Here is a 27920-nt window from a genome sequence, read left to right as displayed (position 1 = left end):
ATGAAAAGTCACACTTATTCACCACCATGCGTTGTGAAATGAATAAAAAAATAGAGTCAAGACATTGACAAGGTTAGAAATAATGATTTGTATTTGAAATAACATTGTTTTTACATCAAACTTTGCTTTCGTCAAAGAATCCTCCTTTTGCAGCAATTACAGCATTGCACACCTTTGACATTCTAGCTGTTAGTTTGTTGAGGTAAGCTTGTGAAATTGCACCCCACGCTTCTAGAAGCATCTCCCACAAGTTGGATTGGTTGGATGGGCACTTCTGGCGTACCATACGGTCAAGCTGCTCCCACAACAGCTCAATGGGGTTCAGATCTGGTGACTGCGCTGGCCACTCCATTACCGATAGAATACCAGCTGCCTGCTTCTGCTGTAAATAGTTCTTGCACAATTTGGAGGTGTGTTTAGGGTCATTGTCCTGTTGTAGGATGAAATTGGTTCCAATCAAGCGCTGTCCACTGGGTATGGCATGGCGTTGCAAAATGGAGTGATAGCCTTCCTTATTCAGAATCCCTTTTACCCTGTACAAATCTCCCACCTTACCAGCACCAAAGCAACCCCAGACCATCACATTACCTCCACCATGCTTAACAGATGGCGTCAGGCATTCTTCCAGCATCTTTTCATTTGTTCTGCGTCTCACAAACGTTCTTCTTTGTGATCCAAACACCTCAAACTTGGATTCATCCGTCCACAACACTTTTTTCCAGTCTTCCTCTGTCAAATGTCTGTGTTCTTTTGCCCATCTTAATCTTTTTCTTTTATTGGCCAGTCTCAGATATGGCTTTTTCTTTGCCACTCTGCCCTGAAGCCCAAAATCCCGCAGCCGCCTCTTCACTGTAGATGTTGACACTGGTGTTTTGCGGGTACTATTTAATGAAGATGCCAGTTGGGTACCTGTGAGGCGTCTGTTTCTCAAACTAGAGACTCTAATGTGCTTATCTTCTTGCTTAGTTGTGCAACGCGGCCTCCCACTTCTTTTTCTACTCTGGTTAGAGCCTGTTTGTGCTGTCCTCTGAAGGGAGTAGTACACACCGTTGTAGGAAATCTTCAATTTCTTAGCAATTTCTCGCATGGAATAGCCTTCATTTCTAAGAACAAGAATAGACTGTCGAGTTTCAGATGAAAGTTCTCTTTTTCTGGCCATTTTGAGCGTTTAATTGACCCCACAAATGTGATGCTCCAGAAACTCAATCTGCTCACAGGAAGGTCAGTTTTGTAGCTTCTGTAACGAGGTAGACAGTTTTCAGATGTGTGAACATGATTGCACAAGGGTTTTCTAATCATCAATTAGCCTTCTGAGCCAATGAGCAAACACATTGTACCATTAGAACACTGGAGTGATAGTTGCTGGAAATGGGCCTCTATTCACCTTTGTAGATTTTGCACAAAAAAACAGGCATTTGCAGCTAGAATAGTCATTTACCACATTAGCAATGTATAGAGTGCATTTGTTTAAAGTTAGGACTAGTTTAAAGTTATCTTCATTGAAAAGTACAGTGCTTTTCCTTCAAAAATAAGGACATTTCAATGTGACCCCAAACTTTTGAACGGTAGTGTATATTTGAACTGAATTTTATCATTTACACATAACAATCCCAAACTATTACTCTGTTTCCTCAGAAATAAGACCTACCGCGATTTGGGGGGAGGGCTTGAAATGTAAGCCCTACCCCAAAAATAGGCTCTAGCTACACTACATAAAATAAAAAAGCATTACTTAACAGGCTCATCCAGGTCCCTCCCGCTGGTCTCCAGAGTTCCAGAACACTTGCTTGCAGTTCTCAGCGACCGATAGAAGATCGATGGCTCCGATTGGTTCATTGAGTGCTGCAGCTGAGCCAATGTGCTGGTGCCGGACCGCTGATACAGAGACCAACAGGAGGAACCCAGACAATGCCTGCTAGGGTAAGTAAAATAAGACATACCCTGAAAATAAAGCCTAGTGTCTCTTTTGGGGCAAAAATTAATATAAGACAGGGTCATATTTTGGGGGAAACACCAAGTACTTTTGTAAACACATTGCATTACATGTGCTGAGTGCGATTTACCATCATATACACTATATAGTAGTGGTCAAACCAAGACATTATGGAGCTTCAGTTGCAGCACCTGATTCCATCAGAGGGCTGCACATTACATGCAGTGCCCATTGCTTCACTTCCTGCAAACTTGCCGACTACTGCCGGTCATCAAGTAAAACCCATCTAGAATGGCAGAGATAGATTACAGGAAGCCGTTGAGGGGGAGGTGGATGCCTTTGCGCTGCCTTATGTTGCCCATAGCAAGATATGGAGAGGCAGAAGAGGAGGGAACTGCTGGAGGGATGGAGAGCGACTTACAAACATGTGACTGCAGCTTCTAGTATTTATCTCACCTCAGTCCAGGATTCACAGATACACTGCTCAGTACGTCTCTATAATCTCTTCCATGCTTCTGTGTGTGAGAGAGAAGCAGAATTTCCCCCAGCCACCAGCATTAGGGAAAACTGACAATTAGGTATAGAGTCTGCAGACAGGAAGGAGAGAATGCCGTGTACAATTCATGTAATGAGCAGGAGTAGTGCTACTCTTCATGTACACACACAACAGCAGTTTAGATATGCTTTAATGCCCATCATATCAATGCTTGTTGGATACAAAGAAATATATCGCAATAGCCAACCCGAAATGAGATGAAATGCAAATGAAACAAGCAATTATAATACCCGCTCCTGGCTATTTCATTCTGTAAATCATTTTTCAGTTGTCTATTTCTTCTATGATTGCAGTCTGTATCTTCTAGATGAAGGCTGCAGCCCCGATATTTTGCATTGCATAGTATGGGCTCATTCACATTACTATATGCGTAAAACGCTGCGCGGGTAACGAAGCATTTTTACCGGTCTGGGTGAACCTGCTACCATCGTGTATGGCAGTATGTGCACGGCCCATGACAGTATCTTACACATGCGGGCATGCGCATTTTGACTTTATTAAATTCCCCACTACGTCTCATAGTGGGGTTGTGTACGTATAATCACCCATAAACAATGTATTGCATACGGACAGTGTTGCATATGCTAGCCATACAAAAGATTAGGGCTGCGTGATAACGTGGAGAAATAGAGCATGCTGCGATCTTTTGCATGCGCATATCTACACACAGTGTGTACGGAGCAAGGAGAGTACATGTACTTTCCCTAACTATTCACCGCGTATCACGTGGCCGTGGATCGCGTGCGTAAGACACACCGAAATCACGGTCGTGTGAATGAGCCCTAACAAGGCAGACGGTTGTGTAGAGTATAGCGTGCCTTCGGCACTGACTGGATGCTATAGCAGCATTACCACCACTTTGGCTTTGACCAAGTAGCATGGTAGAACTATCAACGAAGGTTGTGACAAAATAAATGGTAAAGCAAAAATCCCCGACACATTAATGCCATGTATTGGACACTACAGAACGGATCACACAGCTTTCTTGCAGGTTACATCAAGTTTCAGCTTCTTATGTTTTAGATCTATTTCCTGCACTGTGCCCTGCAGTTTCTTGGACGTGTGGGCCATAAACGTAAAGCTCTCTAACAGGTCAATGTTTCCATGCTCTCTACAGATTTTGTCCATGCCATCAAACCAAGTGAGTATTTTGGCGAGCTCGGCTTGCACGACCCTCTGTTCCTCCAGCTCCGCCAGGAGGGTCTGCGTGGCGAGCGCTTCCGCTTTGTACTGGGCCTCCAGTGACTTGGCTTCACGGTGCAGAGTGTCAAACTTCTCTTTGCTGTCCGGGTATAGTTCCTGGACTCTGTCCTCCGGCAGCAGAACGTTTCTGGGGATATTCAGGACCAGCTTTAATAGACACGTCTCCATCTTCTGAAACAACTGGTTGAAGCATTTATTGACAAAAGTCAAATACTTTGTAGTGCTTTTGCGAACTTCCAATTGGCTAATCCCACAATCTGGTAACTTCTCGATTTTATTCAGGATGACACTTTCCACAATCCGCAACATGTCAAATAAATGGTCTTGAAATGAAATGTACATTCGAAGAATGCATGTTTGAGGTGTAAACTCAAAAAACTGGGTTTCATAACACATTGGTGTAATGGACATCGTTGACAGAGAAGACCTGTAAATAAAGAAGCGCAGACCTGATTAGACACAAATAACATTTAGCATATTACTACTTTGTAGAATCCCTAAGGCCCCCTGTCCACGGGCGTTGCGGTATCCCGCAGCGAATCACAGCTGCAGGACCCGGCAGATGGATCTCCGCTGTCAGCATATCTGACATATAGACTGACCGCAGAGAATCGCGGCAATTCGCAGAGCTCTGTGAACTGCCCGCTGTGAGCGGAGAATCGCAATGATTTCCCGCTCGTGGACACTTGGCCGGCACTTTCCATAGCAACGCTATGGAAAGCTTCAGCCGGCGTTATCCGCCGGCGAAATCACTGCCGTGGACAGGGGGCCTTAAAGTATACATTCAGCTACGATTTTCCACCAGGTTGTCAAAAAAACTCAATACAATCAATCATCTCAAGGACTGTTCAAAGTGTTCTGCAGAGTTAGGCAGGGCTCACATGTGCGGGTTGGGTACGGGCTGCGAGTCTGGCCGGTGACCCTGCGTATGCCCAAGTAATGTACTGAGTATGACTGCGTACTCACACAGGCAGATACCCAAAGCCCATATGCAATGTAATTGCGGGTATATGTGCGACCATAGGGAACATGCTGCGTTCTATTTTCCATGAGCAGATTATGTAATTCCAACCCGCTAATGTGATTTGACTGATCCTCATATTACTGCGGACCAAACGCTGGCAGAATCCGCAATTCCTACCCGGTCGTGTGCCGCCGGCTTTAGTCTGAGGATTAGTCCAAGTTCATATTTTGCGCATGCCAATGTAAAGGCGTACAGTGGCACATGCGGTGTATGTTTTCTTTTTACTGTATGCCTCTACATGGAATAGCACAGTCTGCTGCACCATTCCATAAAGTGAAAAACAGGTGTAGCAACTCTACTGGACTGATGGAGGGCAAAACACTTTTTTGGACTCCATCGGATAACTCGAAATATGTATCCAGCAAGAGGACACTGTAAGATGCAGCGAGAAAGAGGTAGCAGGAAAATTGTATTCTTTTTCTTCCAAGGACATGCGATTGTCAAGACTAGAAAGGCCATCCTCTGACCTCTACTGCCACCTAGTGTCAAATTATGGAATGACATCAAGCTATTTAGGCTGTGATCACATGAGCATCATGGCTCCTATTTAGAGATGAGCGAGTGTACTCGTCCGAGCTTGATACTCGTCCGAGTATTAGGGTGTTCGAGATGCTCGCTACTCGAGACGAGTACCACGCGATGTTCGAGTTACTTTCATTTTCTTCCCTGAGAAATTTGCGCGCTTTTCTGGCCAATAGAAAGACAGGGAAGGCATTACAACTTCCTCCTGTGATGTTCCAGCCCTATACCACCCCCCGGCAGTGAGTGGCTGGCGAGATCAGGTGTCACCCGAGTATATAAATCGGCCCCTCCCGCGGCTCGCCACAGATGCATTCTGACAGAGATCAGGGACAGTGCTGCTGATGCTGGAGCTGCAATAGGGAGAGCGTTAGGAGTTATTTTAGGCTTCAAGAACCCCAACGGTCCTTCTTAGGCCATAGTCAGAAATCGCAGATCGCACCTATCTGTGATCTGCGATTCCTGTTCTCTTCTCTATGTGCGCTCAATGGGGCCGGCGGCAGCAGCGCCGACCCCATTGAGAACATATAGAAGACAAATCATTCTTCTCTGCCACAGCTGGAACAGCTGTGACAGAGAAGAACGATGTTTGCCCATTGAATTCAATGGAGCCGGCAATACAGCAGGTTCCACTGAAAGCAATGGGCTGCCGGCGTGCGCGGGGTGAATTGTCGGGAAGGGCTTAAATATAGAAGCCCTTCCCTGCAATTCATCCAGAAATGTTTAAAATAAAAAAAAAATATATACTTACCTTGTCCCGGCAGACGGAGTTCAGCGCGGCTGGCCTGCAGTGGGTGTGAAGGGGGTGTGAGTCAGACCTGCCCCCTGATTGGCTCAATTCATCCCGCGCACGCCGGCAGCCCATTGCTTTCAGTGGAACCATCTATAAGCATGTAACCCAGGAGAAGTGGCAGCGGAGTGTCATGCAGGCAGTAATTGTGCTTTGTTGGAGGTAGTGTGGTGCTTAGCTAAGGTATGCATTGCTAATGAGGGCTTTTCAGAAGTAAAAGTTGTTGGGAGGGGGGGGGGCCCACTCTTGCCGGTATTGTGGCTTAATAGTGGGACCTGTGAACTTGAGATGCAGCCCAACATGTAGCCCCTCGCCTGCCCTATCCGTTGCTGTGTCGTTCCCATCACTTTCTTGAATTGCCCAGATTTTCACAAATGAAAACCTTAGCGAGCATCGGCGATATACAAAAATGCTCGGGTCGCCCATTGACTTCTATGGGGTTCGTTACTCGAAACGAACCCTCGAGCATCGCAAAAATTTCGTCCCGAGTAACGAGCACCCGAGCATTTTGGTGCTCGCTCATCTCTACTCCTTTTTCTAACTTTATGCTTCACTTAATGTACTTGACTTTAGACAAGCGAGAATCTTTCAAGAGTTTTGTGGGTTGCGAGATGCACAAAACACGCGTGACTACGAACTCCAATCTTCTGAATGGAGTTATTCACATGACCGACTCTTTTCTTCTCACAGCGATGCAACGAGGTTTAAAAAAAATAAAAATAAAAATCACAGCACGTTCTATCTTTCCCATTGTTTTCAATGGGACCTTTAAAGACATCGAACTTGCATGTACATTGCACGGCATGCGAGTGTCACGCAATGTGATCTTTCCCATTGAAATCAATGCAAAATTGTGATCTTCTGACGTGCGTGAAACACCCCCGAGGATCGCAATTTCACAGAAGGGATGGGCAGCGTTTTTGAATGAAAAACGCATCACATCCACGTATAAAATGCGCGCTGGCAAGCGCAATATCAGGGCGAGTTTCTCAGCCCGATAGTGCGCTTGCCCATGTGAATCATGCCTTAGGACTTGGTCAGATCTAATTATTGGCTCCGTCTAGGGCCAACGGCAGGGTTTTCGTTTAAGATCCTGGAGGACTTCAATCCATCCCACTAAACCTCCCGGAACAAAAAATGCCAATAGTGAATGGAAACCTGCAGAAACGGAGACTTATTGGTAGTTTTCTGTCCAGGAAGGGGGCCATTTTCAGGACTTTAAACAGAAACCCAGATGGGACTCCTGGACGGGCCTAATAACTAGATCTGAACAGGCTCTTTAGGGCTCACACCCACTTATGTTTTTTTGACACTAATGTCAGTGGGAATCTCTAATGTTATAAACACACCACAAGTTTGTGCTTTGTGATTTTTGTGTAATTTGTTTTTAACATTAGAAAGTCCCGTTGACATTGGCGTTAAAAATATGTAAGTGGGGAGGAGCCCTTACTGTGTCTTTACTGTTTTTGGCTCCGTACGATGTGTTGTGGCACTGACAGTGGGTGTCTGATCAGTGGAGCCCAGTCGATCAACTACTGATGATCTATCCTGAGGTCATCAGTAATATATGCCCAGAAAACGCCTTTTAGAACGCCTGCAGAAATACGATATATCTTCTAAATGATTGGACGGTTGCTAGTTCACGTGCCCTATAGAGACTAGGGAAAAAAGGGAAATATTGTCTTTTGTAATATTAAAAAAAAACAAAACAAAAAACTATTACAAAATAACTCCTTAACGCAGCAGGACGTAATCCCACGTCCTAGTACTTAAGGCAACAGGACGTAAACTAATGTATTGTGCATGTCACAGGTCAGAAGCTGACCCAGTGGGGATGGGTGAGAACACATGTAAAGGGTTCACAGAGGGAGCGTCTAGGACTGCCATAACATATGAACGCTAGCAATAATACAATACAGTACAGACATACTGCAATGTATTATAGAGCGATCATATGATCATGGGTAAACACCACACGTTTGGTATCGCTGCGACCGTAATGACATGTCCAATAAATTGACCACACCTTTTCCTGCACAGAAAAAAAATAAAATAAAATAGGAACCATAAAAAGAAAAATGTAAATAAAAATATTAACCCTTTCCAATCCACTGTCTGACCTCTGAAGACATTGTGATTGAAGGCTGTACAGCTCCAATGTTGGAAGACGTCCGTTGGGGTTCTCTTACTGTATATTCCCAGTCTCTCTGCTGTCGGAGACTATCCAAAGTGCCACCTCATGCAGTACTGGCTTTAGCCAGCATATAGCGCCATTGTATAACGGCAGAAAAAGGGTAAGCCCCCTAGGAAAACCAGGATACAAATTGGATTGGAAAGGGTTAAAAACACTGACAAAGTCCAAACTTGCTTATTTCTAGCTGTTGGGCAAGCGATACCGGACACTTGTCCCAGTGATGCTCGCTCCTGGGCCGTTACACAGCAGTGAGTATCACTGACAGCGCTGCTGACATGGAGTTGGTGCGGTGATACTCACTGACAGCACCCTAAAAGTCCAATCAGTGTGCGCCCTAAGGATGCTGCGCACCTATCCTGGCTCCCCCAAGACTGGCTATGTGCAGTGGCTGTAAGGCGGCTTTCACACCTACGTTACGGCTCTGTCAGGGTTTCTGTCTCTCTGCTTCAATTTTGGAGAGAAACTGAAATAAAATGGATCCGTTTTGTCCTTCAATGATTTCGTTTTTTTGTGAATGGGAAAATAGCGCAGTCTGCAATGTTTATTCAGTCCAGAAAACTTTTTTCCCCCTGAAACTGCATTGAAATCAATGGGGTTTTATTTCCATTTCTGTCCTCCAAAAACGGAGCAAAGAGACAGGTCAGTGCAGGTGTGAAAGCAGCCTAAATGATGGAAATAGAAGAGCGAGCTGCGATACACCGTTTCTGTAAGTCTCATAGCAGCGAACAGGAGTTACGCAAGCACTCTGCACAGCTCCAAGTTATAAAAGCAGCAAATCTTGGTTTGTTCGGCTGTTCCCTTAATGCCTACTCACCTCTTCCCTGGGAGATAAGGAAGCAGTGTAGCTGTAGCGTAACCAGTGGTGTTCCCACTGAGGCCATGTTTGGCCGAGGCAAGAACCCCTTAAAGGGGTTGTCTCGCGGCAGCAAGTGGGGTTATACACTTCTGTATGGCCATATTAATGCACTTTGTAATATACATCGTCTATACATATGCATGCGCAGAAGACCTGTGCGGCGCGAGCACGCCGGACGGCCCCATTCAACAGAACAGAAGAGCAGACTGCGCAAGCGCATCTAATCGAGGGAGAAGAAGGCTTTGGTCGTCGCCATGGAGACGGGGACGCCAACACCCAAGGGGGTAAGTGAATAACTTCTGTATGGCTCATATTTAATGCACGATGTACATTACAAAGTGCATTAATATGGCCATACAGAAGTGTATAGACCCACTTGCTGCCGCGGGACAACCCCTTTAAGGAAGTGGACCTTGCAACCCCCCACACCCCTCCCCATTTTCAGTTTTCCCTACCCACTTAAAAAGAAAATCCTATCTCCTTTATTTATCCATCCACGTCGCTGTATGAGGGCTTGTTTTTTGCAGGACGAGTTGTTTTATTTAATGTGGCATATAATGTACTGAAAAACTTTAAGTGGAATGAAATGGGGAAAAAAAACCCTAAATTCTGCCATCTTTCGGTGCATCTTGTTTCTTCAGCGTACAAACTGCAACATAAATGTCCTGATCACTTTGTTCTGCGGGTCCGTACGATTACTACCATACCAAACTTATGTCGTTTTTTTGTTTTTGCTGTACTAATTTTATTTCTCTTCAAAGATATTTAATTTTTTAGGTTATTTTCTGCCCCCATTTTCTAACCCCAATAACTTTCCGTGCACATAGTTGTGCGAGGGCTCATTTTGTGCGAGACATCCTGTAGTTTCCATTTTTTAATACATACATCTTTTTGATCGCTTATTCCGTTTTTTCTTGGAGACAGGGTGACCAAAAAAAGTACAATTCGGGTGTTATTTTTATTGCCTGACAACGTTCATCGTGCGGAGTAAATAATGCGTCACTTTGATAGATCGTACTTTTACGGACGCAGTGATACCAAATATATATTTTTTGTTTTATTAGACCATTTCATTATAAATATGGCAAAATGCTTTTTTTTTGTTTAAGAAACATATTTTTAATAATTAGTAAAACTTTTTTTTTTATACTTCTTTTCACTTTTTATTTTAGTCCTTAGAGACAAGACCTTGCGATGCTTTAATCACTCCTGCAGCATGATGTAATGTCATAGCATTACATCATATTGCGTTCTTACAGGCATTCTGTCAAGCCATGCCATAGGCACGGCTTGATAGACATTCTGCTATGCCAGCCCTGGGGGCTTTCATAAGGCCCTCAGCTGCCATGACACGCACATGTCAACATGCGATCATCGCTGGGGGGGGAAATCGCACTGGACCTCTGAACAGCGGTCGGGGAATTTAAATGGCACTGCCAGCCGTGCGGCTTACTGAAGCTGTTGCAGGCGGCTGCTGGCTGTAGGTAACAGCCAGCAGCCGCGATGTATGGAGCGAGATTGCCCTGCCATCTCCCTTCATACATACCCCGACGCTGCAGGACGTAACTGTACATCCTGCAGCGTTAAGGGGTAATGTTGTTTGACCACAGCTAGCTGTACTGAGCTCAGACATGTCAACTTACAGGTGTGACTGCTAATCCTCAATCTTACATCTTAAAAGGGGGTATCCCACAAAAAATATTGTTGGCAGGTACATCCAGCCTATAATTATAAACTGGGTATGTGGAGGGATCCCTGGTGTGGTGAGCGGCTGCTTCAGTTGAGACGTCCTCTCTGATCTCAGAAGGCCTGCTTAGCAAGTGAAGAGAGAGACATAACCTTACTGCAGGGGAGCAAGACTGAGCATGTGTGACCACCTAGAAGCATCTACTGGGGTGGACACAGAATGGAAACAGCAGGTGGCGCTGTTCTAACATTAGTCCTGGAATATCTGGTGATAGAAACATTTCTAATAAGTGTAGATATATAAAAGGTTTATAATTCTGAGTTGGATGTACGTATAAACAGTATTTTTGTGGGATACCCCCTTTAAGGCCCTTTAATATGAGGCAATTATCTGGCACAAATGTTTGCTCTTCCGATCTCCAGCCTGTGTAAAAGGCACAATAATCAGCTGATAAGACAGCTTAGAGGTTAGCACTGTTCTCTTGCAGCCCTGGGGTCCTGCATTCAAGCCTGACCAAGGACAACATCTGTATGTGGTTTGTATGTTCTCCCCGTGTTTGCGTGGGTTTCTTCCTACACTCCAAAGACATACCAATAGATGAATTTAGATTGTGCGGCCTAATGGGGACAAAACGCCATATCAAGTGATATACAGCGCTACTGAATATGTATGCGCTATAGAAGTCAGTAAACTAAGTGTTAATTGTTTAGTTTCAGCAGGCATAACAATGGGAAGATGTGTAGTGGGCCTATGGGATGAACGATCAGTAAGGTCATACGATTATTCATCCCTATTGGGGTGCTATTATATGAGACCAGCGACCGCCAATGGCACTCACGTTCTTTGATAATTGCAAGCTCAGGTGCATGCCAGCAATTAGGACTATTACAGAAGAGTTAAAGGGGTTGTCCCCTTACCAGATAACATCCCTTCAATAGGGCTGACTGTAGTAAAATAATAAACAGCTATATTTACCCCTCCATCACCATTGGGATCCAGCGCTGCAGCCCCGCTGTGGTCCCAGCTATACTTGTAACAGCTAATGTTCCCGGAGTCAGGTGATCGCTGCAGCATCACCGCTCACATCCTCAGCACCACGTTGGAAGGTGTTTGAGAATGTGATGCTGCAGCGATCACGTGACTTCCGGTGACATTAGCCGTCACAAGTAATGCTGGGACTACAGCGCTGGATCCCAATGGTGACGGAGGGGTAAATATATCTATTATTTTACTGCAGTCAGCCCTATTAAAGGGATGTTATCTGGTAACCAGACATGCCCTCCAATGGCGCTTGCATAAGTGATTCTCATCCCATGTAAATAAAGAGTATTTGAGCGCCAATCAACATGCTTGTCAAGAGAGCTCAGGCCATGAGGACCCTCACACATCCGGTTATCAATTGTGACCTGACCCAAGATTTCATCCACCCTCAGCATCTCCTCATAACGCCCATTGGTAGCAATGGCCGCTCTCAGCAGGCAAGATGGTTCACAGCCTAAGTGACTGCTCCTACACAAACCGCATATATAACAGGTAGCGACCCAGAAGACACTGCACACAGGCACCTCACACCCTTAGGGGGGTTATTTCTAGTCCCCACTAGGAGTAGAGGTAATCTGCCTAGCAACAGGGTAATGCAGAAATCTGCCCAGGAACCAGCCTGTTTGATTGGCTGCTGTCTTTATTTCTTATTGGCCAGCCCACCTGTTGTCAGGTATATAGTTATTGGCTGGAGAGAGGGATGAGAGGAGCGCCGTAATTGGCCAGCACATTGCTAAGGAAACAGAGCCCACAGGGGGGGGACAGAGAGGAAGTGCGCAGTTAGAGAGTGGCAGTCGCAGATAGAGAGCGGCGAGCGTTAGAGGAGATGAAGTGAGGAGAGCCGTGGAGGAAGAGAGCGCAGTTAGCAGCAGTGAGACAGCTGAGCTGGCGAGAGGAAGGAAGGCAGAAAGAGAAGCCGGTACCGGAGGAGAAGCCAGCCCGGACAACCGGAGTGCAGAGGCATCCTTCTGCCAGTAGGAGTAACGGAGTAAGGCCTCATTTCTATTTACACAGCCGTATGCGGAAATCAAGCAGCGCTTAAGCGGTCTGTGTGAGCCGGCTATTGCCGTGTATCTTGGTTTTTTTTCTAATTCCCCGCTCTATCACATAGCAGGTACATATGTATCATCACCTATACGTAACGTATTGCGCATGGACAGCGCTGCTTAGAAAAGCAGACGTCTATTCGTGCGTGGAGAAATAGAGCCCGCTGCCATCTTTTTCTCGCACGTATCAACACTCAGTGTTTACGGATCAATGAAAATCCACGTATTTTCACTGACTCCATTCATCACGTGTGTAAACGGCGCTGAAATCACAGTGTGAATGAGCCCTAACCAGTAACGCCATATAGTCCACAGGCGCTGCCAGCACCCGGGAGCGAGCGCTGAACAGTCATGGCGGCAGCTTATATAGTAAACTAATGGTCTGATCGCTCGTAGAGCGTGAAAATGCAGAATTATGAAACCCATGATTTTTAATGGTTTCCTTCACATTCGCGATGGTTTCACTCATGCGTGAAAAAAAAAAAAAAAGCGTGGCATGTCCTATCTCTCTGCGTTTTCCTCTTTTTTGATCAGCCATGTTTTCCCACGGCGCCGTCATTCATCACACCACAAGAACTTGGGATTTTCATGCGATGCGTTTTTAACGTTAAAAAGTTTTATTGTCTTTCTTGCGAGAAAATTGCGTCAGAAAAACGTGCAAGAAAATCACAAGGGGCGGCGATGTTTTTGAAGAAAAAAAAATACAAAAAAACAAAACGCTGACGCTCAGACATCTAATGAGCAAAATTGTGATATTGCCGCGATCGCCCGTGGGAAACCACCCTTAGGGCACCTTCACATTCACCGCGAGAAGAATCGTGCGATGTGAGAGCAACTAAAAAACGCTAAATTATGGAAGCAATGATTTTCAATGGTTTGCTTCACATTTACGATATTTTCACTAATGCGATGCTATGGGGGGGGGGGGGGGTGGCATGTAAAGCAACGGCGCAAGAAATATAAACAAACAAAAAGCCCTGGCGGCTGGAGCGTGCGCGAGATATGACGCCACGCGCAGTACAACTCTGCCACCATACGCAGCAGTACGATGCATCACGACCGCCGCAGTGTGCCACGCTTACGTCTGTGCGCCTAAACATCACTTGGTACAGTCGGACATTGACTGGCCCCTTCTATTCCAGTAAGGTGTTCCTTGTCTCTCCCGCTACTGCTCTCAGCCTCCTCCTGCTGTGTCTGTGGCACTGGCGTCACGAGTGACACACACCCTTTCCCTGCCGTGGTCGTGAGCACAGCAGCCATCATCTGCCAACCCAAGCACATATAATCACCTGCAGCCAAGCCGACAAACTCCTTCCCGCTCCCAGGAAAACAACCGTTTCAAACCCTAACTACTCGCGACATTAACGCCAACCAATCCTGAGCGCTCTGTGTACGTAACATTGCGTCTCTGTGGGACGGCGAGGACAATCGCGGCCATCTTGGATTCTGGCAAAGAGCCTTCGTTTACATGCACATTCCCAGTGGGTCTTTCCCGGATACAGAGTGACACACAACCCGTACAGTCCGAGCGTAAAAGGTCAGGGAGAGGGATTTGGGAAACAGCGCCCCCCTTTTCCTCCAATCAGGATTTACAAACAGACACTACGCGGACCAATGGCGTGCAGACGTGACATTACTACACTGTAGGCGGGAGCGACAGAAAAGAGAGCCAATCAGGAGGAGCGGACGAGCGTAGACGTGAGCTGATTGGTTGGCGGAAGTGCAGGCATTTGAATGTGTCTGTGTGATGTACTGGGTCTGGACGAGGCGGAGATGAGAGCGGAGGAGCGGTGGGAGGCAGCAAGATGGCGTACCAGACCTTCCGGCAGGAGTATATGCAGATCCCGCCAGTGACCAGAGCGTACACCACGGCATGTGTGCTTACCACGGCTGTAGTGGTAAGTGGTGGCGCTGCACCGTCAGAGGGGGCCCCGTGTGTGCTGGTGGCTGCCCATACCGGCAGTGTCCTGCTGCTATTCCTGCCTGCAGAGTGTCCGGCGGGGCACCCCGAGCGTAGGGACGCGTCAGCGCACAGTGTGGCAGGAGGGTAGTGCCCCCCTAAGTATAGTGGTATCGTCCGGGCACTACCAATAGATGGAAGTAAAGAGGGATATTTCCCAGGTATACAATGGGGTGTTCTGGGGACGGGGGTTGTCATCAGCCGTCCACTGGAGAGGTGACAGCGCTGGGTCACCCACCCATCCTGACTACAGGGGGCCCATGTGCCTTACTACCAACCACTGCTCCACAAGAGTGATGTCAGCGCTGGCTGCACGCGTGCCGCAAAATCTGCCTGCGCAATTTCCTACGTGATTTTGTTGCTCGTGATATGTTGCGCCTTAAACACGCTGGAGGTTCTGCACACAGATGTTGCCCATTGCGGGCACTCTCACATGTAGCGGGTTTTGGCGCTGGGGGATCACATCCGCATGCTTTATATTTACTTTATATATACTGTACTGATTTACTATATTTAGGTAAAAAAAAAAATGTTTTCTGTCTCCCAGCAACTAGAAATCATCACGCCATTTCAGCTATATTTCAACCCGGAACTTATATTTAGACATTACCAGGTAAGTTATGGAGTCGGCTATTGTATTACATGTGATGTGATCAGTCATCTTCTGCAGGAAGTAATGTTCAGCCAACTTTGTTTCTGTTCTCTCCAAAACAATGTATTTGCATGGACAGGAGGGTCCGCCCACTCTCTACTTAGCTGCCCAGCTTTTGAACAGAAAAAAAGCGCAGCATTTATCGTATATCATTTCTTAGCAGCTAATATTTTAGCCATATTTATGTGTTCCCAACAAATGAAAAAACTTTTCCTATCTCTCTATTTTAACTTTTCTTCCAGGTATGGCGACTAGTCACAAACTTTTTGTTTTTTGGACCAGTTGGATTCAATTTTCTATTTAATATGATTTTTCTGTATCCTTTTAAGGTGCTTTTCAGCATGTGGTGTGATTTGCTGTAAAGCATGACAATTTAGAGTATTTTGGGTTTAGGTGCCCAGGTCTGGAAAACTCATACTAGCTTGTAGGAGCTAGCTCAATCACTTCAAGGGGTTGTCCCGCGCCAAAACGTGTTTTTTTTTGTCTTTTGGCATAGGCCCCCCGTTCAGCGCAGGACAAACCCAAGGGATGTGGTGAAATAAAAAAAAAAAAATTGTACTTACCTGAATCCCCTCTCTGCAACTTCTTCCTTCTTTTCCTCAGTGGACGCCGGGATCTTCACCCACGATGCACCGCGGGTCTTCTCCCATGGTGCAATGTGGGCTCTGTGCGGTCCATTGCCGATTCCAGCCTCCTGACTGGCTGGAATTGGCACACGTGACGGGGCGGAGCTACGCGATGACGCGTAGAAGGGGCGGAGCCAGAACGCCACTCGTGCCCGGACGGACCAGAAGGGAGAAGACCCTTCTGCGCAAGTGCATCTAATCGGGCGATTAGACGCTGAAATTAGACGGCACCATGGAGACGGGGACGCCAGCGCAGGGAAGGTAAGTGAATAACTTCTGTATGGCTCATATTTAATGCACCATGTATATTACAAAGTGCATTAATATGGCCATACAGAAGTACTTAACCCCACTTGCTATCGCGGGACAACCCCTTTAAGAATAAGGAATGGCACAACCTGAGGCTAGTTTCACATAAGCGTCTTATTGTGGTAATTTTGCCGTGATAAAACACAAGCCGAGAATCGTGACCATCTGAAGCATTGGATTCCAATGCATTTGTTGTGATTTACCCCACCCCCAGCAGCGGCTCGCGTTGCTAAAGTCCCTCCCCTTGCTGGCAGCTCCCATAGGCTGGGGAGGGAGTTTAGCACAACTAGCTAAGCTAAGCTCCCGCCCCCTCCCCTTGCCGGCAGTTGGTAGGGGGGAGGAAGTTTAGCAGAGCTGAATTGTCTCCCCGGGCGACGGTATTCCAGGCTGCAGTGTATAGACGCGGCACTGGCCGTCTAAATGAGCAAGAAAACGGGAGATGCAGCCTGAACTGGCCGCGGCTGCCTCTCTTTCATGCGACTTTTACAGTTACCATTTGGGTGGCTGAAAATCACAGCACATTGGCATATAAGGAAAAGCCAGCTGAAAAACCAACCATGGCTCCCAATCCTGTATTGCATGGATCTCCTGAAGTACCAGTAAGATCGGAGTGATCCAGCAAGCGGGTAGGGATAACAATATTGACTTTTATTGGAAAAACTTTAAAGTCCCCAAAATATAGTGCAAGTAATTTGCTTGCGGACATGTCCTTAGACATAGCCAAGATTACTGAAGAATCCACCCCCTATTTAATCAAACTTTAACCAGTCGTCTTAAAATCATGGGATGTTAATCCACTAACTACCTGCTTGGGAAAAGGAAACTGGTTGGTTATGTTGATGTGGTATGTGCGTATGAAGATGTCATTGATACGTTCCAAAATAGGTGGTTTGAAGTGTCTTGGAGTGCAACTTACATTTTTCAAAAGACATGTAGTAAGTTATTGCAATATAGACATCATCTACATTATCCAGTTAATGCAGTCATTAATATAATCTAATGGATGTGTTCTAACACTGTCATGAAAGGATTTGCATGCAAGTTGCAGTCTGCATCGGAAAAATATCCAAGTGTTGAAACCAAGTAGTTTGTTTTCTTGGAACGGAAAAAGCTATGGAAAGGCTACACAAATCTCCAGGAAGCAAGATTCTTGGCTTTAAAATAAGGCTAAAATCAAAGCTCTAGCTGCAAGACAGCCCGAGATAGAGCCATATATAACTAGAAACATTTGTCAAACATCCTAGATTACAAAAGTGCAACTCTACAAGTACATAGGAGAAACATCCTAGGCTGAAAAGGGTTAAAACTTAGGTGAGTTCTTCAGTCCTTTAGGCTACTACTAACTGGTCTGACTTTCAAAACGTGTAAACATATTACTTGCATTATATTTGGAACATTTTAAAGTTCATCTACTAAATGTCAGTATTGTTATCCCTACCCGCTTGCTGGATCACTTTGGTCTTCTTGGTACTGCGTTATGGATGGGCGAAGACTGATAGATCCGCGGGGGTCCGACCGTTGGTATTCCCACCCCCCTTCCATCGATCCTGAGAATGGGGGACCAGTGTCCCACCTACTTCACAGTTGAAGATGCCAGCTCTCATTTCTGTAGTACAGTGGGGAATTGTGCTGCTAGTCGCACATACGCAGTAACATCTCCATTCTTTGCTACAGCGCAGACACATAGTTGAGCGGAAGTGCTGAAATAAATACTAGAAACTGATATGACTCTGAGCTCAGCATCTCCTCCTCCATCTTGTGCTACATTTACACGGGGCGGCTGTTGGCTAAACGCCCTGCAGGAGCGAGTGACATCAGCGCTGGTTGTTAGCGCTCGTGCAGATCGCTTAGACAGGCAGATCACCGCTGAGTATCGCTGACTTCTCACTCAGCACTTCACATTCTAACATGCAGTGATAAGTCAGCTGGTTGAAAGTGAGCGACACACGAAAAGTAAACTAATGGTAAACAATGTTTTTCATTTAGATGTAACGATTATCATACATTTTTGCTTGTTTGAGCTGATTTTGCGCTATAATCGTTCTGTGTAAATGGTCCTTAATGCTGCCCTCTGGTAAGGTCGCTTAGGAGACCGAACAGATAATGTTTTAATTTTAAGGAAAAAACCATGTTTCTAAACGAATGGAATCGTTCCTTAACAAAATGTTAACTCCAGATATAGATACTGCCGAATGCTTGAAGAAGGATCGTTTCGTGGTCGTACAGCAGATTTTGTATTCATGTTTCTTTTCGGTGGCCTTTTAATGACTGTATCCTTTTCAAGTATTCAGGATTTTTACTAGTCGTGTTCTTCACTGGTGTATTGGGAGAGTCTGAGCCAAGAATTGTAAAAAGGGAGAATGGAAGGGGGGGGGGGGGGGCGGGGGCGAAGTTACATGCACAAGTTGCATCTGATAGCAGTATAGACCGAACTCAGACGTGCTAAAAAAGCACTGAAATCGCAATTCATTTTCGTAAGTGTGCAGGAAGAAGCACATTTCTTTATTTTTTTTTATCCATAGCATGCTATGAACGGTATTTGCTGCAGAATCGCAGTACAGACGCTGACTGCGAATGCAAATCTGTTCGTGTGCAGGCGGCCTTACTCAACTTGGGGCAGAGCTTTTAGGCAAGTGCTGCTACCCAAGTATTGGGGAGCATTCACACAAGCGAGTGCGATATCTCTGACCGATATTGCATCTGTAAAATTGCCACTCTGGATGCGAACGCAATTGCTTAAAAATATTGCATCTATATACTTGCGATATTCGTGAGCGGGAAAAGATTGCAAGTGCTTTCAATAGTTTTCAATGGTAAAGATCGCATTGAAATGGCAAGGCCTGTGATCAGTCTTTTTTTAATAAAAAGATTCCATAGGAAATAATGGACGATTCCTTACGGAATGGACACAATGCATCCAATTATAGAAGAAAAGAGTGACAACACAAGCCACGCCAATCTAAGAAATGAAAAATATACACCCAAGCAAATGTCAACTAAAAAGAGAGAAGAGAGACTCGAAACACGAGCAGGACAAGAAGCTAATCCTAAACTTTAGATTTGACCCAGATCCCCCAAAACAAACAAACAAAAAATAAAATAGATTGATGCATAAATACGGCTGCTTCCCTGGTATCAGTGTAGGTATAATAACATATGGATGGTGGATTTAACACTTGGGGAAGAAACCACTGATTTCACTAAAATGCACTATACTAGTTTGTAACACTGCGGTCCGACAACCCACAGCTGCTGCCATAGACCTGATGTCATGGAGGAGATATATGTATGGACATACATGCAAACCACCCAGCTCTGGCGGGAGGTAATGGGCTCACAGCTACTGGGTTGGACCGCATGTACTGAAACTAACAGCTGTCCCCTGCCAACTAAACGGACAGCAGATGGAAGAGCTAACAGCTGCTCCGCAGAGATAACCACAGGCGGCTTAAGCAGTTTCACTTCTAGAAGGTCTTTAGGAGTGATGAAAGTACTTATGAAAAGAACAAAAAATATGTTTATAACCTAAGATGCGAGAGAGGCTATATAGCAGATGAATGTAATAACACCTTCAATCCTGATGGTGGACTAGTTGGGACCATCGGGAAATGACGACAAATGCTCGATTTGGTGCCCACCACTTTTCACAAGTGGGAAGAAGAGGTTTGGATGCATGTTGAGCCATGCCATCTGTGTAGCCACTCATAGGTCTGTGGTATTTGTAGGTCTAGGATCTTGGGTGTGAAAGGACCGGTCTACCATATTGCATAAATGCTCAATTAAGCTTATCCTGGCCAAAGTGCAGGCCACACCATTCATTAGAACTCTCCAGAATGCTTCTTCAACCAGTTTTGTACAACTTGGGCCCAATGGCACAGTGCAATATCCTGTTGGAAAATCCTGTCATTGTTGGGGTCCATGAAGCCCTACAAATGGTCACCAAGCGGTGAAATATAGCAGGCTCTGGTCAGCGATGTGTTTAGATGGACCCAACCGATGCCATGAGAACACCCCACACCAGTATGGACTCACTACCAGCCTGCACAGTGCCCTGTTGGCAACTGGGGTCCATGGCTTTATGGATCTGCACCCCACATGAACCCTACCATCAGCCTGAAACAATTGGTACTACGCCACATTTTGCTAGGGTCCAGTTAGGAACACCAGAAGCTCAGGTGAGGTGGTGGCTGGTGTCGTGGTGCTAACCGAAGCACTCCAGTGGGTCTTCTCTCATATCCCATGCAAACTAAAACATGCTGCCCTGGCCTACAGAATGTTTGTGGGGCCTTCTGCATTGAATGTGATTTCTAGTTGAGTCTATTTGCATGGACAATTCTAGCTAGACACTGTTACAATCTAGACTTGGTTACAATCACTAAACACCTGTGGGCGGCCATTGGCCCCCACTATCATGTCTTTTGAACTCTGATAATTTACGTCCCCTTGCCATGAGCACCCTGGCTTGTGTTCAACCTCACTAACAAGATCACCTCTCAACTTGTACAGGTGTGGGCACTCCCAAGCCATCACCTGAGGGAACGCTGCTCAATAATGAATTTGCATACTACTATGCCATGAGTTCTGGCACATCAGTGTATTTCGGGCTGAAAATAACTTTTGCTATAGAATTCCATTAAACGTTTTGCACCATGTGTCTTCTACAAGTTGCTGTACAGTAGCTGCAGACTTTTCTTCTCTTCTTCCTTCAGATTTGCCAATGAAGCTGAACTGACAGGAAAGTAGCGAGAAACTATTCTATCAGCTAATGTACGTCCTCAATAGATTTTATGTAGTCATAAGTCAGCTAATAAGAACTTCCAGGAGAGGAGAGATAAGGGGTGAAAACCGAGCTGTAATTCAGCTATATGTGATATGCAGAAGCCAAACGGTGCAAAGTTTTTAACCCCTTAACGACACAGGACTTGGTTAAGTCCCTGTGGGGTCAGGCTTTACATGGAGGGCCCGATCCGGTTTCTGCAGTTTCTTGTAGCTGCCACCAACAGCTGCAATCAACCCATTAAATGCTGCCGTCAGTACTGACAGCAGCTTTTAAATCCCCCAGTCGAAGTTAAGGGTCCTGAACTGCCTCCCACGATGCAATCGCAACGTGCCACTTGGTTGCCATGGCAGCCTGGGGGCTTTTAAAGGCCCACAGCGTGCCATGGTTGATCACCTATCAAGCTGTGCCTGTGACGTAGATTGCCTGTCGGATTGCTGTATAATGTAATACTATGATGTTACTTTGAACGTACGATTGTTATAATCACTCATGCAGTATAAGTTCTCTGTGGAGACTTTTCTCAGGGGAGAAATCATTTACCACAGCATGTCTATGGACGGACATTGCTTTGGAATTCACGGCGGGTGTCTGACTGCGAATTCCGCAGCGATAATCCGACCGTGGGCATTCGGCCTATGACTGTAAGCTGCTTGGCGGCATTTTCAAAGTGTGCCAGGTGACTACTACTTGGAAATATATGGATATGGGGTATAATGTGATTTTATTTTCACTTCATTTTTTTCTTCAAAATTCAGGATTCATGTTTTGCGTATGACAAAAGTGAAAACATCCTGAAAGTGAAAAATGTAGTTCTTTTCTGCAGGTTTAATGGTGCAGGGAATATTTTACACCTTTTTATACAAAAGTTTACTAACAATTTAAGTATATCTTTAGCACCCGTAATTTCTTTTTCCTTAATATTCCTCAGCTCTTTGGACTTTTTGTCAATTTAGTTTTCCTTGGCCAAGCTTTTACAATAATGCTTGTATATGTATGGAGCAGAAGAAACCCTTATGTTCGAATGAACTTTTTTGGACTTCTGAATTTTCAAGCTCCATTCCTTCCATGGGTCCTCATGGGCTTTTCATTGTTGCTGGGGAATTCAATTATTGTGGATCTCTTGGGTAAGACACGTGAATATTGGTTTGAAAACTCAGAAATTCTTGCTCATGGTTTTCCGGCTTCAGAAATATTTGTTTCTAAGACATTCAGTTTGGAAGCCACATGTGTTCGATAAAGGAAAAGACAACGTAATATGTACTTAGATTTTTTTAGTTTGGGGGGGGGGGGGGGGGGGGGGGGGGAATACAAAGCGACTGCTTCTGCTGCCATCGGTGATCTGGCTCTCGGGATATGTAACTCTGTATGTACATTCTAAGACTCACAAATTCGCCTAACTCTCAGCAAACTCTTAAAGACTTGTGACACATTATATGGATGGCAGCAATTACAATATGCCAATTTCCTGCCAGTCCCAAATTGATGATGGCACAAAAAAAGAAAAGCTGACAAAAACTATTCTATGTGAAGTTGCCCAGAAAAAACAGTTTATATTAATCCTTGACAATGCTTTCGTCTGCCTCATTTAATTTTCTAGTGCATGTTTTATTCAAGGCATTAGTGCCACGGGCAGTAATATTGATATAAATCAGCACCACAGCACTCTGCAGGCTATTGGAGAAAAGCTTTTTTTTTTTTTTCTTAAAAATTTAAGAAAAATCATCTAGTTGCCACATGCTTGTAAAGCCATTGGCAGCTGATGCAGCCGCTTTATCTGCTATTTTTACAGGTGTTAGAACTGCAACAGCCGCTAATCTGCTCCTGCTAGCCTTTTTTTCACTGGTCATTTTTGTACCTTTGCCAGCTGTTCCCCGGCGCTCAGTGTAATGTGGCGCTCACTTTGACAGCGCTGCCCTTTATTAGGGGAGAGCACCGGGCCTTTCCTGCCGAGGGATGGAGTTTTGAGCATTGTATGGCCCTTTTAGACGGGACGAGCTGTTGGTAAAATGATGCCCAACACTCGTCCCAGTGGTGCTTGCTCCTTTGCTGTTACACAGGAGCGAGTATTGCTGACGTTGCTGCTGGAGTGGAGGTGAAGCTGTTCCCTCTCTGTGTGCGTTCAAAGTCTCCGCTGAGTGACCCCACCAGAGTCCTAGAATGAGAGGACTACGTAGTCTGCTGGATGGATTCAGAGAGGGCTACGACGGCACAGCGACTAGCATCAGATAAGGGGAGTACAAGAATGCATTACTGGATGCAGCTCTGATGAGGCTCACAGGAGCTGACAGAATCCCGTTTAAGAGAATTTTGCTTTACTAGAAGGGCTCTTGTTTATAATGTACATGTCTGGGCCCGAATGAAGAACAGTTAGAGGGTCTCCTGCCCTTGGGGACTTGTCGCACGTTATACAGACAACGGACTGATTTGACTGGGCATTGCATAAATCTCCAAGCTTATTTCTCACCATCCCTATGCTAGACCTATAAGAAAAGCTCCTCCAGAATTGTTATATTCTGGGCAATACAATTATTTACTAAAACGGACCTGTCCCGAGAGCCAGCAGCGCCTCTTTACTTTCCCCTGTGGGTGACGCTGCAGGGAAACTGAATGCTTATTGCCAGGTTACCTCCCAGATTACAGCTCTTCACTAGTGGATCCTAGCAGGGCCCCACTTTATGATATTATTTTCATAGATTTAAGTAGAAAATTCCCTTTTTTTTTAAGGGGTTGGCCAGGGAAGAAAAATGCTCAGAAGTGCAGTGTCTGAATCTCTGTTTCTGACGCAGAATCATGTGGTATGGTCACCCTTTCTGTGCCCATCATGCCATCAAACGGGCTGGATGTTTGACTCCTCTTAATAACTAAACCAGTCCCTCTTCCCTGTTATGACCAGTGGGCTGGTTTGGGTATTAGAGTTTTTTCCGGACAGGTCATCCATATCAGATCAGTAAGGATTTACTACTCAAGACCCCCACCAATCAGCTGTCTAATTGAGCACTGCTGTCACTTCACTTCATAGGAGGCACAGCACTGTACATTGCATAGTGGCTGTGCCTAGTATTGCAGCTCAGTCATATCCACTTGAATGGAACTGAGCCGCCCTTGTGCCATGTGACAAATAAATGTGACTTCACAGGCCAGAAAAGAGGCTGCAGCTCTCACCCAAGCACCATGGCCTTTTCACTGACATGATTGACAGGGATCCTGGGCTGTGGACCCTTATGAGTCTAAGGCCTTATTCAAAGAGGCTACAAAATCATGCGTTTTTGAAGCTCTACAAAAATACATGTATGTGAAGCCCATGGTGTCCAATGGGTTCATTCGGGCTGCAAAACATCTTGTGAAAGAGCCCATTGGAAACCCTGGGCCTCACATACATGCAATTTGTAGCGCTACAAAATCGTGCGAGGGTCTTTTTTTTTGTTTTTTTTGTGTGATGATAATGGTGAATGTCAGAGAAAAAAAAAAGGTGCAAGATTTTTTTTTTTTTTTTCTTTCTTCGAAACCTATAAAGCATATGCATGCGATATTTACATATGCTATTTGATACTTGTCTGGTTAGAATATGGCCAGACCTCTTTGTGTCTAAATACACGGTAGCTATAGCGGACCGTGCACATGAAATAGATTGGCTAATTACTTGCTCAGCCGCTAGCTAGTTCCCCGATATCTCCATAAGTATGTATGTACAACTCTGCATATTTATTGCCATAGGGACAGAGTATTACACAATCGGGTGTCAAATGAAAAGGGTTTAACTGTATATATTTCACTTATGGGAAAGCTTCCTAATATAGTGTGTGCTCACATTTTTGTATTGTGGTTTTTATTTTTAAGGTATTGCAGTCGGACACATCTATTTCTTTTTAGAGGATGTGTTTCCTAACCAACCTGGAGGAGGAAGAATTTTGAAGACTCCTTACATTTTGTAAGTAAATGGCCAGTCCAGGAACTTGCTACCTTAACCCTTTCCAATCCAACTTGTTTCCTGGTTTTCCTAGGGGGCTTACTTTTTTTCTGCCGTTATATAACGGCGCTATATGCTGGCTAAAGCCAGTACTGCATGAGGTGACATGTTGGATAGGCTCCGACAGCAGAGAGGCTGGCAGTATACAGTAAGAGAACCCCGACGGATGTCTTCCAACATCGGAGCTGTACAGCCTTAAATCATAATGTCTTCAGAGGTCAGACAGTGGATTGGAAAGGGTTAAGTCCATCTTCTCACTTGGTGGAGTCACTACAGGCATTCCACAATACCTGAATAGAATACCTGCAGTAATTCCATAGAGGCCAAATCCACACCTAAATAGTGCAGGTCAATATTAGATGTAAGCATCAGGAGAATATTTTGGATTGTAGATGCCAAATTACGCTCATTAGCCAGATCGTTGCACATGTTGAGCCAGCATTTTCAAATGGCAATCCCTTGTACTCTAAACGTAATCTGAGTATTTTGGGATCTTATGTATAACTAAGCTTACAAGGCTGGTTGTGCAGAACCAAACAATAACAAAAGCAGACAACAGAAATTATTAGTCACAGTAATAGAAAATCAGACCCATCATCTGGCCAGAGTCTCCACAGCATAATATAAGAGGCAATCTCCAAGGTAGATAATTGCAGTTGTAAATATTCATATATATAATATTCCTTGGTACCTCCAATGATCAGAGAATATATTAACACCCGTGGACTAGACTGAAAGAGAATATAAATTGTATCAAGAGGGAGCTAAGAAAAAGAAAAGGGGGACAAGAAATAGACAATAACAGATGCAAAAGGAGGCCAAACAAAAGATGGTGGGAGGTCTCCAAGAAGATGCCCAGTACAACTATCCAGGACAGCCTCTGCCCATTTGGGGGGGGGGGGGGGGAGTCAGTAAAGGGGTCCCTGTAGTCTTGGGTGCCCATTAACATTATCTAGTGCTACCAAACTGACAAATTTGTCCTTTTCTTGGGACTGCTCTGCACACCATTCCTTCGCTGTTACACAGGTGAGCGATTTCCTGTTGTCACTCGGGACGTAGAAGGGGTGTGGGTAGTGCACCAATGCCACGGGATGACCAATCTGGCCATTATCAGTTAATAATCAGGCGTTTTGCCTTTCTTTTGAGCTCCAATGGAGTCGGGTAGGATGGAAAGTAAGGCCACTTGCAGGGTACGTACTCTAATTCATAGTAAAGTTTGGTGAACACAAGCAGTAGTAATGGTGGTTTCTTATGTAGTTCCAAGTTTTCTTTAAATCATGCCTTTAGATTACAACTTGTCCTTAATTTACAGGAAGGCAATATTTGATACCCAAGATGACGATCCAAACTACAATCCACTCCCGGAAGATCGTCCTGGTGGCTTTGCTTGGGGAGAAGGACAACGACTTGGAGGTTAAAGAAAGGCTGCCAATAAGAGAATGGCGCACGGGAGCTGAACTCATGTAATATCGTGTTGAATGCACATTGCCCTGTTGTCGAGATACTGTTACTTGGAGTTCTCCAGAACAGGAAGCACTTTATAATCTACTGACTGACACAAGGAGACATTTTCACTTCCCAGCAGTGCCTCCCAGTAGAGGATTTGTTTGCAATGGTACTTGAAGCTCTTGAACCCTAAACTGGAAACTGATACTTTTCAGCCAGGCTACGCAGACTTCTTTTATTGCTTTTTAATAAAAAAAAATTGTGTGCTTTTTTTTTTTGTTTTTTTTCTTTTTTGATACAGGAAAGAGATAATATTTAAGGACATATGAAATGGCCTCCCTTTGGCAGTTTTGGAAATACAGACTAGGCCTAGAGAAGTCTGTGCATATGCCAATGAACTCCGTGCAGATAATGCCCAAAATATGGGTCATACAATAGCCATTCATTCCTCTACTGTGTGATATAACGCAAGATGCTTATCATTTTATATAATTCTGTATGCTACAACCTTAGACCACACTGTTTCCAGCAGTGACACAAACGTTATTATACTGTCTGATTTCTTGGTTTTATTATTGCATTTCAATAGGATGATGGAAATACAAGGAATCCTGGGGGAAAAGCTGGTGTATTGTAATACATTTTATATGCACATTAAATCCACAGAAGCTGTGTTTTAAGCAACTCTATAAAATCATGATATTTAAGATATTGGGGGAAGTATTAAAGGGCCACTGCGATGCAACTATTTTTTTTCCCATCTCCTTACCCATCGATAGCCAGGACTGTGATGGTAACAAGGGGGAATCCTTTACATCTAGAGGAAAGAAGTTTTCTACACTGACATAAAAGGGGTTTCTTTACTGTAAGAGCAGTGAGACTATGGAACTATCTGCCTGAGGACATGGTGAGGCAAATTTGATAAGAGTACAAGAGGGACCTGGATGCCTGTCTTGAGCGTTACAATATTATGTTATAATCATTAATAACTTCAGAAGAGTTGGTGATCCAGGAATTATTATTACTAGATTGGAGTCAGGAAGGAATATTTTTACTCCTTAAATGGGGAAAATTGGATTTTACCTCATTGGGGTTTTTTGTTTTGCCTTCTTCTGAATCAACATTGGGTGGTAATAGGCCACCTACACAGGGCTGCGTCGGATCCCGCTGCGAGAATTCTTGCATTGGGATACGACACCATGGCCCGGTATTGACCTTATACTCACCCATCTTGCGTCTTCTCTCTCTGCACTGCGATGTGCCGCCTGGCGCACAGCCGAACATGCGCAGAGCAGAGCCTGCGTGTCACCAGTGATGTTTCTGTTTGTGCC

At 45.0% G+C, this 27920-nt stretch overlaps 2 protein-coding genes across 3 annotated transcripts; one reads left to right on the top strand and one right to left on the bottom strand.

Moving 5' to 3' along the window:
- Positions 1-2602: 2602 nt before the first annotated feature.
- MIS12 (MIS12 kinetochore complex component) lies at positions 2603-14323 on the bottom strand. 2 transcript variants are annotated; one of them, XM_066576871.1, is made up of 2 exons: positions 14139-14323; positions 2603-4119 (listed from the first exon to the last, which is right to left on the bottom strand). In XM_066576871.1, exon 2 carries the CDS (start codon positions 4101-4103, stop codon positions 3462-3464), a length of 642 nt encoding a protein of 213 aa, XP_066432968.1. In that variant the 5' UTR covers positions 4104-4119; positions 14139-14323; the 3' UTR covers positions 2603-3461. The 2 variants fall into 2 exon arrangements, with proteins under 2 accessions (XP_066432968.1, XP_066432977.1); XM_066576880.1 differs by lacking the exon at positions 14139-14323 and adding an exon at positions 13932-13953.
- A 257-nt stretch (positions 14324-14580) lies between these two features.
- DERL2 (derlin 2) lies at positions 14581-27273 on the top strand. Its single transcript, XM_066576860.1, has 7 exons — positions 14581-14747; positions 15357-15422; positions 15704-15777; positions 18573-18666; positions 22105-22300; positions 25014-25104; positions 26456-27273. Exons 1-7 carry the CDS (start codon positions 14655-14657, stop codon positions 26559-26561), a joined length of 720 nt encoding a protein of 239 aa, XP_066432957.1. The 5' UTR covers positions 14581-14654; the 3' UTR covers positions 26562-27273.
- The last annotated feature ends 647 nt before the right edge of the window (positions 27274-27920 follow it).

The sequence above is a fragment of the Eleutherodactylus coqui genome, chromosome 1, assembly GCF_035609145.1.
Source record: "Eleutherodactylus coqui strain aEleCoq1 chromosome 1, aEleCoq1.hap1, whole genome shotgun sequence".
Taxonomy (NCBI): Eukaryota; Metazoa; Chordata; class Amphibia; order Anura; family Eleutherodactylidae; genus Eleutherodactylus; species Eleutherodactylus coqui.
The sequence above is the reverse complement of the archived record's forward strand: the minus strand, read 5'-3'. Positions and strand labels throughout refer to the sequence as shown.